This window comes from Schistocerca nitens, chromosome 7 (assembly GCF_023898315.1).
Source record: "Schistocerca nitens isolate TAMUIC-IGC-003100 chromosome 7, iqSchNite1.1, whole genome shotgun sequence".
In the NCBI taxonomy this organism is placed as follows: Eukaryota; Metazoa; Arthropoda; class Insecta; order Orthoptera; family Acrididae; genus Schistocerca; species Schistocerca nitens.
In genome coordinates this window covers 189280632-189299303 of record NC_064620.1, presented here as the reverse complement: position 1 = coordinate 189299303, position 18672 = coordinate 189280632, and the positions used below count along the sequence as shown (strand labels likewise).

General features: G+C 41.8%; 1 protein-coding gene across 1 annotated transcript in view; it reads right to left on the bottom strand.

Moving 5' to 3' along the window:
• The window catches only part of LOC126195528 (dynein beta chain, ciliary-like), a 930907-nt gene that overhangs the window by 127237 nt on the left and 784998 nt on the right, over positions 1-18672 (bottom strand). Inside the window, exon 48 of the mRNA XM_049934154.1 lies at positions 9070-13243. Coding sequence (XP_049790111.1) covers positions 9070-13243 — 4174 coding nt within the window. The remainder of the gene's footprint in view (positions 1-9069; positions 13244-18672) is intronic.

Here is an 18672-nt window from a genome sequence, read left to right as displayed (position 1 = left end):
TGCAGAGAGAAAAGGGGGGGGGGGGGGGTAAGTAGTGAAAAAGAGACACATAAAAAGAAATTAAAAGACTGGGTGTGGCAATGAAATGACAGCTGTGTAGTGCTGGAATGGGAACAGGGAGGAGGCTGGATGGGTGAGGACAGTGACTAACGAAGGTTGAGGCCAGGAGGGTTACGGGAATGTAGGATGTATTGCAGGGAAAGTTCCCACCTGCGCAATTCTGAAAAGCTGGTGTTGGTGGGAAGGATCCATATGGCACAGGCTGTGAAGCAGTCATTGAGATGAGGGGTATGATGTTTGGCAGCGTGTTCAGCTACAGGGTGGTTCACTTGTTTTTTGGCCACAGTTTGTCGGTGGCCGTTCATGCGGACAGACAGCTTGTTGGTTATCATGCCTACATAGAATGCAGCACAGTGGTTGCAGCTTAGCTTATAGATCACATGACTGGTTTCACAGGTAGCCCTGCCTTTGATGTGATACATAATGTTAGTGACCGGACTGGAGTAGGTGGTGGTAGGAGGATGTATGAGACAGGTTTTTCATCAAGGTCTACTACAGGGGTATGAGCCATGAGATAAGGGATTGGGAGCAGGGGTTGTGTGAGGATGGATGAGTATATTGTGTAGGTTTGGTGGATGGTGGAATACCACAGTAGGAGGGGTGGGAAGGATAGTGGGTAGGACATTTCTCATTTCAGGGCATGACGAGAGGTAATTGAAACCCTGGCGGAGAATGTAATTCACTTGCTCCAGTCCCAGATGGTACTGAGTTACGAGGGGAATGCTAGTCTGTGGCCAGACTGTGGGACTTTGGGAGGTGGTGGGAGACTGGAAAGATAAGGCACAGGAGATTTGTTTTTGTCCAAGGATGGGAGGATAATTACGGTCAATAGAGGCATCCGTAAGACCCTCGGTATATTTAGAGAGGTACTGCTTGTCACTGCAGGTGTGACGACCACGGGTGGCTAGGCTGTACAGAAGGGACTTCTTGGTATGAAAAGAGTGGCAGATGTCGAAGTGGAGGTATTGCTGGTGGTTAGCAGGTTTGATATGGATGGAGGTACTGACATAGCCATCTCTGAAGCGGAGGTCAACCTCTAGGAAGGTGGATTGTTGGGGTGAGTAGGACCAGGTGAAGCAAATGGGGGAGAAGTTGTTGAGGTTCTGGAGGAATGTGAATAAGGTGTCCTCATCTTCAATCCAGATAGCAAAGATGTCATCAATGAATCTGAACCAGGTGAGGGGTTTAGGATTCTGGGTTTTTAGGAAGGATTCCTCTAGATGGCACATGAATAGGTTAGCATAGTATGGTGCCATGCAGGTGCCCATAGCCATACTGCGGATTTATTTGTAGGTAATGCCTTCAAAGGAGAAGTAATTGTGAAAGAGGATATAGTTGGTCATGGAAACTAGGAAGGAGGTTGTTGGTTTGGAATCAATAGGGCATCTGAAAGGTAGTGTTCGATAGCAGTAATGCCATTGGCATTAGGAATGTTAGTATACAGGGAGGTGGCATCAATAGTGCCAAGCAGGGCACCGTGTGGTAAAAGGAGAGGAACTGTGGAGAGTGGGTCGAGGAAATGGTTGGTATCTTTTATATAGGAGGATAGGTTCCGGGTAATAGGTTGGAGGTGTTGGTCTATGAGAGCAGAGATTCTCTCAGTGGGGTCACAGTAACCGGCCACAATGGTGCGTCCTGGGTGGTTGGGTTTATGGACTTTAGGAAGTATGTAAAAGGTGGGAGTGTGGGGAGTGGTAGGGGTAAGTAGAGAGATGGGCTCTGGGGAGAGGTTCTGGGATGGGCCTAAGGATTTGATTAGTGACTGGAGATCCTGCTGGATTGCTGGAATGAGATCACTGCGGCATGGTTTGTAGGTGGAAGTACCTGACAGCTGATGGAGTCCTTCTGCCACGTAATCCTTGAGGTTCAAAACTACAGTGGTGGAGACTTTGTCTGCAGGTAGGATTATAAGATCAGGATCAGTTTTTAGATGGTGGACTGTGGTTCTTTCTGCGGATGTAAGGTTAGTATGCATGTTCAGGGATTTGGGGAATGATTCTTAGGCAAGGTTCGAGAATAAGAAGTTCTGGAAAGTCAACAGGTGGTGGTTTGGAGGCAGTGGGGGTGGATCACAGTTGGATGGAGGAGTGAACTGAGTTAGGCAAGGTTCAATGTTGGTCTCTGGTTGAGTCTGATTGGTCGGGTTGGCGGCGGAGAAGTGTTTCCACTGTAGGGACTGGGAGAAGGAGAGAAGGTCTTTAACTAGTCCTGTGTGGTTGAATTTGGGAGTGGGGTAAAAGGTGAGGACTTTGGAAAGGACTGATATTTCTGTGGGACTAAGGCTTCTGGAGGAAAGGTTCAGGACTGTGTTGTGGGTCTGTTTAGGTTTTGAGTTCTGTGTGGTGGTGGGAGGGAGTTTTGTAGGGTGGGGTAAGTGTAGTAGGTCTGCGAGACAAGGTTTGTTAGCTATGAGGGGGTGTGGGGGAGGTTTGGAGGTTGTTGTAGAAGTGGTGGACAGTGGTACTCCTAGGCGGGAGTAGGAAGTGAACAGGATGAGAAGCTTTTTGAGGTGGCTTTGTGCATGTTGCTCAAGTTCCTGCAGGGCAAGAGATCAATGTGTGTTATGGGTCCCAGGAATTTGGGATTACATAGCAGGAGAATTTTGTGGATGGACAGAAGAGGATTGGGCTTGGTTGATATGGTTTTGCAGGACTATGATGGTGAGGGCTACCTTTCCAGACACACTACGGATTCCAAACCTTCCTAGTCTCCATGACCAACTACATCCTCACTCACAATTACTTCTCCTTTGAAGGCATTACCTGCAAACAAATCCGCAGTACGGCTATGGGCACCCGCATGGCACCATCTGATGCTAATCTATTCATAGGCTATCTACAGGAATCCTTCCTAAAAACCCAGAATCCTAAACCCCTCACCTGGTTCAGATTCATTAATGTCATCTTTGCCATGTGGATTGAAGATGAGGACACCTTATTCACATTCCTCCAGAACCTCAACAACTTCTCCCCCATTTGCTTCACCTGGTCCTACTCAACCCAACAAGCCACCTTCCTAGATGTTGACCTCCGCCTCAGAGATGGCTACGTCAGTGCCTCCGTCCATATCAAACCTACTAACCACCAGCAATACCTCCACTTCAACAGCTGCCACTCGTTTCATACCAAGAAGTCCCTTCCGTACAGCCTAGCCACCTGTGGGCATCGCATCTGCAGTGATGAGCAGTCCCTCTCTAAATATACCGAGGGTCTCACTGAAACTTTCATTGACTGTAATTATCCTCCCATCCTTGGACAAAAACAAATCTCCCATGCCTTATCTTTCCAGTCTCCCACCACCGTCCGGCCACAGAGGAGCATTCCCCTCGTAACTCAGTACCATCTGGGACTGGAGCAACTGAATTACATTCTCCGACAGGATTTCGATTACCTCTCATCATGCCCTGAAATGAGAAATGTCCTACCCACTATCCTTCCCATCACTCCTACCATGGTATTGTGCCATCCACCGAACCTACTCAATATACTCGTCCATCCTCACACAACCCCTGCTCCCAATTCATTACCTCATGGCTCATACTGCTTTAATAGACCTAGATGCAAGGCCTGCCCCATACATCCTCCTACCACCACCTACTCCAGTCCGGTCACTAACATTATGTATCACATCAAAGGCAGGGCTACCTGTGAAACCAGTCATGTGATCTACAAGCTAAGCTGCAACCACTGTGCTGCATTCTATGTAGGCATGACAACCAACAAGCTGTCTGTCTGCATGAACGGCCACCGACAAACTGTGGCCAAAAAACAAGTGAACCACCCTGTAGCTGAATACGCTGACAAACATGATATCCCTCATCTCAATGACTGCTTCACAGCCTGTGCCATATGGATCCTTCCCACCAACACCAACTTTTCTGAATTGCGCAGGTGGGAACTTTCCCTGCAATACATCCTGCGTTCCCATAACCCACCTGGTCTCAACCTTCGTTAGTCACTGTCCTCACGCATCCAGCCTCCTCCCTGTTCCCATTCCAGCACTACACAGCCGTCATTTCACCACTACACCCAGTCTTTTAATTTCTTTTATTTTTGTTTTTATTTCTCTCCTTTCCGCTACTTAACCCCTCCCCCCTCTGCACCTTCTCTCCTGCCCTCTGTCTAAACTGCAACACTCCACTGTTCGCCACTCCCACCATACTATCCCTCGCCCTCCCCGTCCCAGCCTCCTCAGCACCACCCAGTCGCCACTCCCATCATGCACTGGTGTTGCTGCTTGCAGTGTAGTTTTAGCTCTCTGAGACTGCAGATGTGTGCGCAAGTTGCATTTGCAAGTGTGTGTGTGTGTGTGTGTGTGTGTGTGTGTGTGTGTGTGTGTGTGTGTGTGTCTACTGCTGACAAAGGCCTTAATGGCTGAAAGCTATGATTGTGTGAATCTGTTTATTTTGCCTATCGCAGCTCAGTTCTCCGCTAGCAACTTTCCTTCTCTTGTATTGTAACTTTTCTTCTTATTTCTTCTTGAGGTTTGAGGAAACTGAATGCAAACAGAAACACACTGGAACTTAATGAGGTTTGGTAAGTATCATTCCTGAATTATGTCAGTGCAGTGGTTATGAGAGGGAGATTAGAACACTGATTTGTAAACATTGATGTACATCTGCAAAGCTACAGTGTGCTGACCTAATACATTGTACCAGCATTGCAGCTCGACTGGAATAAGGGGTTACACATGGGTGAGTGGGTAAGGGGAAAAAGGAAGCAGAGGGCAGGAGGAAGGGGGGAGGGAAGAGTGGCCGACGGTTATGAGGGCGATGTAGCAAGCACACGGGATAGGAATGTGGCATTGTTGGGAATACTCTGGCACAGCCAGGATGAATTGCATGTTCTCCATGATGACATAGATGTCGGGAATGAGACTGAATTGAGAAGGGGGCATGGACATCAAAGTACCAAATCCTCTGGAACTAAAGAGTTTCACAAAAATTGTCTTTTTCCTAAGGATTTCCATTTAAGTTCACTGAGCATTTCTGTTACACATTTGTATGGGATGTGCCAACCTGATATGATCCTAGAAGTACATCTTTGATGAATTCATCAATGACTGTTGTCATGTCCAATTGATAAGGACTTCAAACACTGCAACAATTACTGTTGTTCTTTTATTAGGATAACGGAATTCGGCATCACTTTTTCAAAAGTAATTACTCAGCAACAACACTGATATTTTGAAGTTGATGCAGAACATAATTATAATGCACAATACAGTAGAGCGTCGATTATCTGAACGTCGGTCAACCGGACGACCGCTTAACCGAACTGTATACTTGCTCGCACCTGTTACTCTTTCACACTACCATCCATCATCCCCCTCACTCCCAAACCAAGTTTCCCACCGTAGTCGCCGCACTGGGCCATTGCTGGCAGAACATTGCTTCTAATGGGGCCTTCACAAGGTGCTGCTGACTGGCCAAGCTGCCAGTCGCTGGGTTTCAACAATCAGCACACTTCTGTCAGCTTGGCACTGGCAGTAGAAGTAGCGGCATTATCAAAGCTGTTCGCAGCAACAGCTGCGCCAGCTTAGAGTTGAGGCGTGCCACTCCGCGCAGTTTGAAGGATTGCGCGGCCCCAAGAAGAGCTTCTCATGGTGCAAACAGTCACCTTCTGTTCTCTGTTACGACCACTTGTGTGCTGCTGCGTGAAGAAGTGAACTTGACGATACAAAATGCTTAAATGTAAATGTGTTGTCCTTTCTATGAGGGACAAGTATGAGATTATTAAAAGGTTAGAAGAAGGTGAATCTGCAACCACTTTATCCAATGAGTACAAGGTGGGGAAGTAGACAGTTACGGATATAAAAAAACAAAAGACGAGCATAGCAAATTTTATAGTTATGCTTGATTCTACTGATGGATCAACAAGCCGTAAAACTATGAAGCTCGCCACTAACATAGATCTAGATGATGCTGTTTACAAGTGGTTTACACAAAAGAGATCAGAAGGAGAACCTATCTCAGGCCCCATTCTGTGTGAGAAGGCAATGCAATTCAACGAAAAACTTGGAGGGCCTTCGAACTTTAAAGCGAGCACAGGCTGGTTAAAACGCTTCAAGTCAAGACATGGCATTCGTGAGCTTACAATACAGGGAGAAAAACTTGCGACTGATTCTTCAGTAGCTGATTCTTTCAAAGTCAAACTAAGGGACGTATTAAGGGAAGAAGATTATGCTCTCGAAAACATTTACAATGCTGACGAAACTGGACTTAACTGGAAAGCTTTACCGAGAAAAACTCTTGTTTCATGTCATGAATTAGCAGCACCTGCTCCTAAAACAAGCAAGGACTGTATTACAGCTATGGCTTGTGCTAATGCTACTGGAAGTCACCGACTGCCTATGTTCGTCATTGGTAAAAGCAAAAAACCGCGTTATTTCAAGCACGTTAATATGTCAGACTTGCCTGTTGTGTACACCTCACAAAAGAGTGCCTGGATGGATAGTACTATTTTTATGAAATGGTTTCTGGATGCTTTCGTACCATCTGTAAAAGCTCATCAGCTAAAGAATGGGAAGAGGGAGAAAACACTACTTCTCCTTGACAATGCATCTCTTAAGAAATCATAAGAATATTGACTTGAAAGACGCGTCCTACATGATCAGCGCAGCTGGAATAGTGTAAAGGAAGAGAATTTGAAGAGAGCCTGGAATAAAATTTTGGACACAGAAGAAAATTCACTAGGTATGATTGAAAATGATGAACAGAATGATATGTCCAAAATTCTCGGTATGCTAAAAGAAATAGATTGCCACGAACATGAAGAAGAAGCCGTTCATGAATGGATGAATATCGATGATGCAGATCCAGGACACCAAATCATGCAGGACAGCAAGATTGTAAATGTTGTCACTGATAAAGATGATGCCGCCAGCATCTCATCAATCAGTGCTCCAGAAAGTGAAGATGAAAGTATACCAACAGCTTCTGAGGTGTTCATTTGTTTAGATACTGCCTTGCGATGGTTTGAAACCCAAGATGAAAGTGACCAGATTCAGATATCTGTAATGAAAAAAGTACGTGACTTAGCTGCTCGTAAGCGTGTAGGCTTGCTTAGACAGACCAAAATAAAAGATTTTTTTAAACGTTACTTTTGTATACTGTGTGTATTGTTCATGCAAAATGTGTATGTAAATGTATATATTTTTCTTTAATAAACTGTGCCACATACTATACAGGGTGTTACAAACAGGTACGGCCAAACTTTCAGGAAACATTCCTCACACAAATAAAGAAAAGATGTTATGTGGAAATGCGTCCGGAAACGCTTAATTTCCATGTTATAGCTCATTTTAGTTTCGTCAGTATGTACTGTACTTCCTCGATTCACCGCCAGTTGGTCCAATTGAAGGAAGGTAATGTTGACTTCGGTGCTTGTGTTGACATGCGACTCATTGCTCTACAGTACTAGCATCAAGCACATCAGCATGTAGCATCAACAGGTTAGTTTTCATCACGAACGTGGTTTTGCAGTCAGCGCAATGTTTACAAATGCGGAGTTGGCGGATGCCCATTTGATGTATGGATTAGCACGGGGCAATAGCCATGGCGCGGTACGTTTGTATTGAGACAGATTTCCAGAACGGAGGTGTCCTGACAGGAAGATGCCCGAAGCAATTGATTGGCGTCTTAGGGAGCACGGAACATTCCAGCCTATGACTCGCGACTGGGGAAGACCTAGAACGATGAGGACACCTGCAATGGATGAGGCAATTCTTCGTGCAGTTGACGATAACCCTAATGTCAGCATCAGAGAAATTGCTGCTGTACAAGGTAAAGTTGACCACGTCACTGTATGGAGAGTGCTACGGGAGAACCAGTTATTTCCGTACCATGTACAGTGTGTGCAGGCACTATCAGCAGCTGATTGGCCTCCACGGATACACTTCTGTGAATGGTTCATCCAGCAATGTGTCAATCCTCATTTTAGTGCAAATGTTCTCTTTACGGATGAGGCTTCATTCCAACATGATCAAATTGTGCAATCATGTCATCAACACAGATTTTCTGTGAACGTTTGGGCAGGCATTGTTGGTGATGTCTTGATTGGGCCCCATGTTCTTCCACCCATGCTCAATGGAGCACGTTATCATGATTTCATACGGGATACTCTACCTGTGCTGCTAGAACATGTGCCTTTACAAGTACGACACAACATGTGGTTCATGCACGATGGAGCTCCTGCACATTTCAGTCAAAGTGTTCGTACGCTTCTCAACAACAGATTCGGTGACCGATGGATTGGTAGAGGTGGACCAATTCCATGGCCTCCACGCTCTCCTGGCCTCAACCCTCTTGACTTTCATTTATGGGGGCATTTGAAAGCTCTTGTCTATGCAACCACGGTACCAAATGTAAAGACTCTTCGTGCTCGTATTGTGGAACGCTGTGATACAATACGCCATTCTCCAGGGCTGCATCAGCGCATCAGGGATTCCATGCAACGGAGGGTGGATGCATGTATCCTCGCTAACGGAGGACATTTTGAACATTTCCTGAAACAAAGTGTTTGAAGTCACGCTGGTACGTTCTGTTGCTGTGTGTTTCCATTCCATGATTAATGTGATTTGAAGAGAAGTAATAAAATGAGCTGTAACATGGAAAGTAAGCATTTCCGGACACATGTCCACATAACATATTTTCTTTCTTTGTGTGTGAGGAATGTTTCCTGAAAGTTTGGCGGTACCTTTTTGTAACACCATGTGTATTCCTACTGAAGTTGCCTTTGTATGTTACTTTGTAATACTAAAAGAGATGCCTGTTTTTATGAATAAATTTACTGTACAGTACTTCTTTTTGGCAAATAAAGATGTACAGTTCGATTATCCGAACAAACCAGTTTTCCGAACACCCATGTCCCCCAATTACTTCGGAGAATCGACGCTCTACTGTATCTGATATTAATATTACTTTCAAGTCTCACTGCAAATATGTGCAGGTTACAACTATCTTCTGCACCATGGAAATAACTCTGTAGTTACATCTATTAAGATACTTACCAACATTGAAAGGATACACTCTGTTCCATCCTTGAGGTCCAAATTTCCTTCTTTCAGCTATTACAGCATGAAAGTAACAAAGTGAAAAAAGGATTGCCTTAAATTCAGTCTCTTTGGAACACATTTCCAATGTTTCTTGAGTAAAGTTGTCCAGTGCTTTATGGAGATTTGCAAGCATTCCTGTCGGTGGTTCATTGGTAATTTTTATTGATGATTCTAAAATCCCTTGTGGAATGATATGAGCTGAGGGATCACCTGCTGGTTCAGCACTCATAAAGAGCCTGAAAGCTGTGTGTGCTGATTCACTGCATTGTTCCATCTTTTTCTCCAGTGATGGGAGCCAGTTCTTTACCAGATGTATATTCTGAAGGATTACCCAATGACCTTTCTGCGATGCAATTTCCATAGCTTCTTCTGCAACAACTTCTTGACCCTGACCTAGGGATACATTATGAAAATTTCTTTTGTCAAATGTGAAACCTAATTTTTTCCCTAGCTTCTCAACATCTTTTAGTGGATCTACACCAGGAGACAGTATGAAGAAAACCGGTGTTGTAGATGTTGTCTCCTGGAATGATTTTGCGAATTCAACATTACGGGCTTCTGTGTATTTGTTCCCTAGTTTCTCTTCAATGAATGTCCTCATTGCATATGTCATTCTGTCTGGTCTTAGAGACCTCATTATACAGAGTCTTTGTAAGGCTGATTTATTTTTCCATTCTTGTGGCAATTTTTCCCTTTCAGGTGTTTCTGCTTCCACATATTTCTTCCACCTCTTGGCAGCACCTTCTATGTCTCTATCAAGATTTTTGAACTGATCCATGTTTGTCAGTGTTTTAATACCTCCCCAACCCATATTCGTGAGAAAATCCACAGGGCTCACCACATTTGGATTTGCAGGAAATCGTAACAGAAAATCAAGTTCTGCAGGATGTATTTCATTGCTTGTAAGAAGTATCTGTATTGCCATTTGTGCCATAAAAATCAATTTGTCACATTCAAAGAGGCCACGACTGGTATACATAAAAACACAAAATGTTATACTGTCAATCAGATGCAAAACTCTCTCTGATAAAGCTTCAGCTGGTTGTGCTTGTGCAATTGCATTTTGAAATACCACACTGAAAGCTTTAAGTGAAAACTGATACATAGGATTGATTTTGTGCAGATCATTTAATATAAAATACAAAAGTGATGCCCTTGTGGCAGCAGGACGGTACTGTTCTCTTGCTTCATCTATTTGAACAGAAGTGATTTTTGCTTCAGCTACTTTAACTTCAATTTCTGCTGCTGTTCTCTTAGTAGTTTCTAGATTTGTGACTAAAGTTGTATCGCTCAAAATATCATCCCCTGCTGATGCCAAACGCTGCAGCAAATCATCTTCAAGCATTTTCAGTGTGATTTTGAAATCATTTTGTTGTTTTGTGAGCTCTGACTTCAGACTTTCAAGATCTGGTCTTTCAGCTTTGACCACTTCTGCTAAAATCTGTTCCTCTAATCCATCTCTTGTCACTGTGAAATTAATTAATGTTGTCTGTGCCTGCATTTCTGGCTTATAATGTGGATTTGCCAATTTTGTCTGCAAAATAAGTCTAAACCGAGGATTATAGTCCACTTCCTTGTCACCCATTTTTATTGCTTTACCTTTCTTTATCAGGTTACGCCCAAGTAGTGGTTCTAATACAGCATCAACAGATTCTCCAATATTCTCTAGTAAAACAGTATATCCCTCTGCTATAGAAGTTTCAATAACATCCATACAAGTTTTTTGACCTAAACGTACAACTTTTAGTTCCTCACCATACTTTGTTTTTATCCACTTGATACCCTGAAGTTGTGGATCAATCATCAATGGCCAGCGGGTGGAGTTAGTTAGAATAGTCGCATTTTCTGCAGACATGCGATCACTTGGAAGGCCTTCATTGTTCCAAGCTGCAATTTGAGCATCGTCTGTCAGTAAGCTTAATGGATCCATACCCTCTGTGAGTGGTATTGCTGGATCTAGTTGTGCAATGAACGGTGCCCAGTACTTCTCTTGCAGGTCAATTCGATATTGTCGAGTAAAGCAGCCAACATAAGATATAAATGCAGTCACCATCAGGACATCTCCAGGCAACATAGAAGCAGCTTCTTTCAAATTAGCTACACTGTCTCTCCAGCGGACGTTTTCTGACGCTAGACCATTGACTAGGCGATTTGCAAGGTCTATTGTTAAAGCTGTGGCATCAGCTTCTTGTTGGCATTTCTGTTTTGCAGCAAGAGCTGCCTCAAATTCACTAGTTAATGTTGCCAACTGGTCTTCCAAACTCTTCAGCTTCTCCTGAAGGGAACTTAGTCGATCTTTGGCAGCTTGAAGTTCATTGTTTGCTTGTATTAGTGCACGGCGCTTTGGTTCTACTACAACATACACATCATAAAATTTCATTATGTTTATAACCCATGCACACAGTCCTGCAGCTGCCTGTGATTTACTAAGAATGTTTTCAGGTACAAACTCAGGGTCTTTCAAATAAGGCTGTATAGCCTTTATAACTTCTGGATGGATGTGCTCTTTATCATAATATATCAGGTTGTTGAGAAACTCATCAACTTTGGCCATCATAACTTTACACGCTTTCCAGCTACGGTCTTTTGGTATTTTGCCTTTTGGAGCAAACAGCACCATAACAGCTGCAGTCACATTCACTACTGCAGGAGGAGGTGCACCAAAAGACTTCAGTTCAGTTAAATTATTTTTATTCAATGTATTAAGAGCCTCCTGTGCAGCAAGAAGTGCAGGTTCTGCTTTCAGTAATTCTTCTTCACATACTTTCTGCTTGGCACTAACTTCAGCTTCAATTATCCGCACATTTCTTTCCTCTTCAGCTGCAATTACTTTTTCTTTAGAAACTTTCTCTGTCTCTGTAGAAACCACCTGAATTAGTTTGTCAGCAGCATCATTCTTTTCTTTTACTTCCACTTCTTGTACTGCAAGAGTCTCTTTTAGTCCATCCACCTGCTGAGCAGTACTTGCTAATTTCTCCAAACCATTTGTCAATCTTATAATACGGCTTTGTAGTTCATCTGTTTTCTCATTCAGTAACTTAGAATACAGATTGATCTGCTCAAGAAATGTCTTTGGTGTTGTGTAATTGTATCGTTTTTCATTATTTAAGTATACTTGTGACATTTCATTAACAACAGTATGAACATAAGCCATAAAGAGAGATACAGATCTACGAACCTCCTCTGGAAGCACCTCTACCTCTAGCAAGAAACGTTCAGATACAGACTCCAGAGCTTCTTGTGGCCATTCCTGAAACCAGTTTATAGATGTACAGTTTACCACTGCAGGGAATTTTCTAGCTCTTACTCTTAATGTAGAACCAACTGGTGAAAAGCAGAGAACTACTTTTAACAACCTTCGTACTCTGTCAATGTAAAATTTCCAGCAAACCTCTTTTGTTTCAGGCAATCCTGCTGCTTTTACTTCATTTCTCATAGCGCCTATAATATTTTCAATTTCATCATCTGCAAACAGACCTGGTATTTCACCTGACGCCAGCATGTCATTGACAAGGACAAGAAATTTTTCCTCTGCAACTTGGGAATCAGTCATCAGAAACATAATTCCTACATTCTTAATTCCAGCTTTCAAATAGAGGGCGGCAAGATCTAATTTCATATCATTCATTGAATAGCCTTTCCGTAGTTGAATCTGAAACACCTCAAGTGATGAAATGAATGCAGACAGACGAGAGAGGGATTGCTTTCCACTGCCTCCAACACCTACTAACAGTGCATTTCCTCGCGGAGCTTCCAGAATTCTGTTTATACGGCAAACATGTTGCATAGCATCTTCAAACATTACCAGATTCATGGCAGCTACTAGGTCATTGTACTGTCCCAGAGCTTCTGCTAACAACCGGCTTAGTTGAGCCCAGTTGCTAATTGGCAAGTACTTACTTTCACCGATACCTTCAGCAAAATGACAAAAAATTAATGGCTTGTCGAAAATGTTTTCATCTATCTCCTGAAATCCCTTTTTAACTACAGTAGCCACTAGCTTGCTGAAAACTTCTGCATCAGCTGTATCAACCAGCTTATCTCCATACACTCGTGTAGCCTCATGAATCCACAGTCGTATAAGATCTCTTGCAGTGGGCACACATTCAGCGATACTGAACAGCATAGCCTGCACACAAAAATGGTTGAGACAATAACAGCATGAATCAAAAAGTAAGAGCTTCATATACATCAATTGTAATTTTGATAATTGGAAGTCCTAGGGGAAATATAAATATTGGAATGAATAAATGTAACAAATCACTGCATAGCTGTTGAGAGATTAGGCATTAAAAAAGAGATGCATTAATGCAACATATTTAAAATTATTCAAGAATCAAGAGCAGGAAACAAAACACCCATAACACTTTATCTTTACCGATCAATGTTCTCAACTGTTGTAGATATTTGAAATATTTTTTTTTTTTTTTTCATTCTGTATAGTAATTAGAAAAGGATTAACACAGAGTTGTCATTTATTTAATCCCTACTCAATAAGCAAGTTTATAAAGATTTTATCTGAATTTTGTGTTAAAAAATGATAAGTTGAATCTATCAACACCGTGTCAGAAAATGAAATGAAGGAACAGATATCCACTGAAATGGACTTCCATTTGGCTCCACAGAGCTTGACCCCTAAGTATACAGTGAGTTGTTGCATTAACCTTTACAATATTTTAATTGTAATTGTGATAAGCTGCCTGCTCCTTACAGATTTATTCTACAATACTGTGAGATGTCTACTACAGTGTCCATCATGAAAACAGGCAGATGAACGTCATTTCACCATCTAGCTAGTGATAATTTCAAATGTTAGAAAAATTTCCAAAAAATTTCATACGTCTCTATTTTTAGTCTGAAATGTGATGCAGTACTTTCAAAAAGAAAATTACTGTTCACCATTATATATAATGAATATAATTGGATAGAAAAAAAACTACTCCCTATGCAGCAGCAGGAGAACACACATATAATAAAGGGTTTTATGTATGCAAACTTCTGGAGCCAATGGCTCCTTCTTCGGGCAAAAGATTTGAAGAAGAGATGTAAAGGAAGAGAAGTGGAGAGGCTTAGGAGAAGGGGCAGATTTACAAAAAATCACCCAGAACCCTGGGTCAGGGAAACTCAGCAGATGGAATGAGAAGAAAACACTTTCCCACCCCTCTTCCTTCCCCTTCAACCCTTCTGATGGAAGAAGGAGCCGCTGACTCCAATAGCTTGCATACGTAAAACCTTTTATTATATGTGTGTTCTCCTGCCACCAATTGCTGAGTATTTTTTTATCTATCTAATTACATTATATTGTCAAAAATTGATTATTTTTGTTATTATATGTAATTGATATTACAAGAAATTTTTTAAGAAATCTTTTTGTTACTGGATTCTGGAAACAGCCACAAAGACTAACATATTTGTGCTGTAAAATATGTATAAACATACTCAAAGTTATAGGTGCATGTGATGCATATTTTATATTGAAAACACAAACTTATTCCAAAATAAGAAAATAAAATACCATAAGTGTGAAACTGTTACACATATGCAATAAAAAATGTAGCTGCTGATGAATTTACATTCTGTTGGACCTTATAGGAACTTCCGGCGATCAAGTTGTTAAGAAAATTATAAAATCAGTTTTTGTAATAGCTGATACATCATTACTGAATCATGTCACTTTTGAATATTATTTACTTGCGAGATACTCGGCATATAGCAGCACGTAAGAACTCTCATGCCACCAAACCGATTCTTGTTCCAAGAGTTTGCCTTAATACAACTGAGAATATTTCCTACCACCCAAAGGGATTATATTTGCAGCTCTTACAGACCCTTCATCGCTATGTCTGTCATCAAAAATACTGATATTCACTACAAAAAGTGCCTGTTCACCATTTCCATTGGAGCTGACCCAAATAAATTTAACTGTGTGGTTTTGTGCATTCCATCTTTTGTTCCAGATGAATCACAAGGCTGTTGTCCTCCGTATAGAATAAATGCATAGATTGCAAAAATGTAGCTCTGAGTGTGGCAGTATCTTTTCATTCCACAAGAAATTTGCATCCATATCACATTTTCTTTAAATTTGCATCCATATCACATTTTCTTTAAATTTGCATCCATCATCACACTTTCTTGACTTAAAACCAATGTGATTTAGAAGCAGAACAACATATGTTTGCAAGCCCTCTTACACAATTTTGTATTGTAGTTAGGTAATGTCACACATAGCTATATGTTAAGCACAACAAGTTCATGGAACAAAGCATAACAAAACACACGGAAGTAGTGAAGTCTGACGACAGACTAGCTGGTACCTAATGTGACAACACTGCAAGGCGAGTGGCAGGGTGAGAATAACAGTGACCTGGAGCAGTCTACTGTTATGATGGTGACTATAGTATGATTAACACCTGCTGCTGAGTTTTCTTTTCTTTGCAATTATGGGAAACATATACTTGACTATAAATCTGCAGCAAATCATTGCAGATGGAATTAAACCAATGAAAGATTCACCATAAAAATGGAGATAGTTTACAAGATGAGAAAACAGGTGATGCATGACAAACAGACAATTGTTTTCCTTTGCTGCAAGCACAATCGGAATAAAACAGAGGAGTTGCTAATATAGATATAAAGTGCCCTCTTCCATACACAGTATATATATGTATTTCATTTGCAATATCATTACAAAAATGATGTGGCATGAGGCAGCTTATTACTATCAGAAAATAAGATTTGGCTGCAGAAGCTGGACAGTTTCTATTTTTATATGCAAGGGGTTTGATGACAGGAAACGAAATCTTGGATGCCGACATGTTTGTAATACTTTGTTCTACTTAAAACTGATGGTTTATAAGAGTGTTTGACAGAATTAACCAGTCATAATGAGGAATAACATTACTATTCAGTTATGCAGATATAACTATAGCGGAACCAAAAACTTAAGGTTCACACAAGTCAAAACGTGGGATATCACATAACAGTGACAGTAGATGAGGTTAGTGTGTAAGTTTTTAGTGTTTTTATTTTGCATTTTGGTTTTCTGGTTCTTATGGGTTTATTTTTTGATTGTAATTTTTTATTTGTTGTTCACTGTTACTATAAGAGTTTACATATTACCATTTTGTCATTTGCAGATAATGAATGGAGCTGTGGAAGCTAGAAAATGGAGTGCCAGGTGGAGAAATTAGAACATTTCTGACACATTCTTCTGTTTGTGTTCAATAGACAGGTGACAGCAGTGGAGGAAGCCAGAAACATTTCTGCCATGTATGGGGATAATGCCATTGGGCAGGGCATGGCATGGCAAGAAAATGCTATTTTAATTTTAAGAAGGATTATTTTTACATTAGTGACTCTCCATGTTCAGGGAGACCTTCAGGCTTTGATGAAGATCATTTAAACGCATTAATCCACAATGATCAAGAACTGGCAAATGTGATTGACTATCATCATTCCATCACGTGAAATTTGCATGCAATGGGGAAGGTTCAAAACTTGGGTGTGTGGGTACTGCATGCTCTAAGCCAAAATCACAAAAATCAGCAGGTGGCCATATGTGCATATCTGACTGCTTACCATCGACTGGCTCATGAACAATATCGACCATTCCTATACTGTTCAGTTACTGGTGATGAGAAATGGTGTCTTTATGCTAACATATGGAAAAGAAATGAATGCTCGAGCCTAAACAAAGTAGGAATTCTTTGTACAAAGACCAAGACACATCCGCAAAAGAGGGGCCACCATCACTGCTGACATATATTGCCAGCAACATGGTCAGGAAGACTGAATGATGTGATACTACTCCATGATAATGCTTGCCCGCATTCTGTTATGATTGACAAAAAGCACTGTACAGGAGATGGGTTGGGAAGTCATTCTGCACCTACCTTATTCAACTGATCTTGTGCCTTCAGACACCTTTTATGCTGTGTGATGAACAACCTTCTAGGTTTTCCTTTGCAGATGAAATGCTCTCAGAACATGGCTCAATGAGTTCTTTGCCTCAAAACCACAAGATTTCTACAGTCAGGAGAATTGAAAAGTTATCCTAGCATTGGCAGATTGTTGTAAATATTGAAGGAGAATACACTGGTGTTGAAAATTAAAGCAACAAACTGCTATTTCCCCTTCCTGTGTCTAATTCATGATATAGTCATACAAACTGTCAAGCAGATGTCTGTACAAATATGCTCTGCACGGAAGATGGCGTTCCAGTCAATGGACAACCATGCCAATGATGACATCAGGGCACCTACAAAATGAGGCAGTGTTTGCCAGTACCCCACATCACAATCACTTTGTACACATTCACAGATAGTGTAGTATAGCACAGAGAAGATGCCTACCAGACTTTCTGCATAGGTGGGCCATTAAAAGGATGGTAGCAGGACAGCCACAAACTGATGTGGCCCAATGGCTTAATGTGAATCGTTCTGTTGTTTCTCAGATTTGGCAACACTTTATAGAGACCGAAACTGTATTCCTAAGACCAGGACAGGGCTGACTAGGAGTGACTTCAGAAGAGAGGTCCGTTATTTGGCTGTAAGGGCATGACAGTACCACCTTAGTAGTGCACGGCAATGGTGTGTGAGCCTGCAGCATCCACTGGACACATTGTATCAAGGCAAATGGTGTGCAGAAGGCTTCCCATGAGAGGCCTTTATTGTCAGAGACCTGCTGTATGTCAACTTATGATGTGTATTCACAGAAGGGAACGTCTAGAGCTGAGTCATCAACATGCCACCTGGATGGTCAAACAGTGGGTCAATGTTGTTTTCACAGATGATTCCCAATTTAGTCTGGACAGCTGCTCTCGATGGATTCGCATCTGGAGGTAGCGTGGAACACAATTTTGGGGCTGTAACACTATGGTAAGAGACCGATATTGAGGAGGATCTCCAATGGTGTGGGCAGGAATCATGTTTACCATCTGAACCCATCTTCAGGAAATTGTAAAGGTGAATTGGCAAGGTTTAACTGCTATCAGGTATCATGATGAAATCTTGGGACTTCATCTGCAGTTGTTGCAAGATGCTGTGGGACCAGACTTTGTATTGATGGACAATAATGCTCGACATCATAGAGCACGGGTGGCTGATGGTTTCTTGGAAACGGAAGATATTGCACGCTTGATGTGGCCTGCTTACCCTCCCAATTTGAATCCCACACAGCATGTCTGAGATGCACTAGGGAGATGGATTGCATCACATCAGCATCCACCAACCAATCTCCAAAACTGCGAGCAGGTCTGCAGGAAGAGGGGGCATTATTGTCTCAACAGAAGACTGATGACATCATTTACAGCATTCCCCACTGTTGTCAGGCCAATATTGCTGCCAGAGGTGATCACACCCTATACTGAGCACCTTAACCAGTTGATGGAATTTGTGTGTGCAAATTTGTTAAAAAAAAAAGAACATTTTTGCCTACCGTTATGCATGTTGCAGTTGTTTATGTTCTTAATTGTTTATATTGTTTCCACTTAACTGTACCTGTCTATACTGTTTTGTAGCAAAATAAAAGCAACTTTGCAAAATTTTTGTTTGTTGTTTT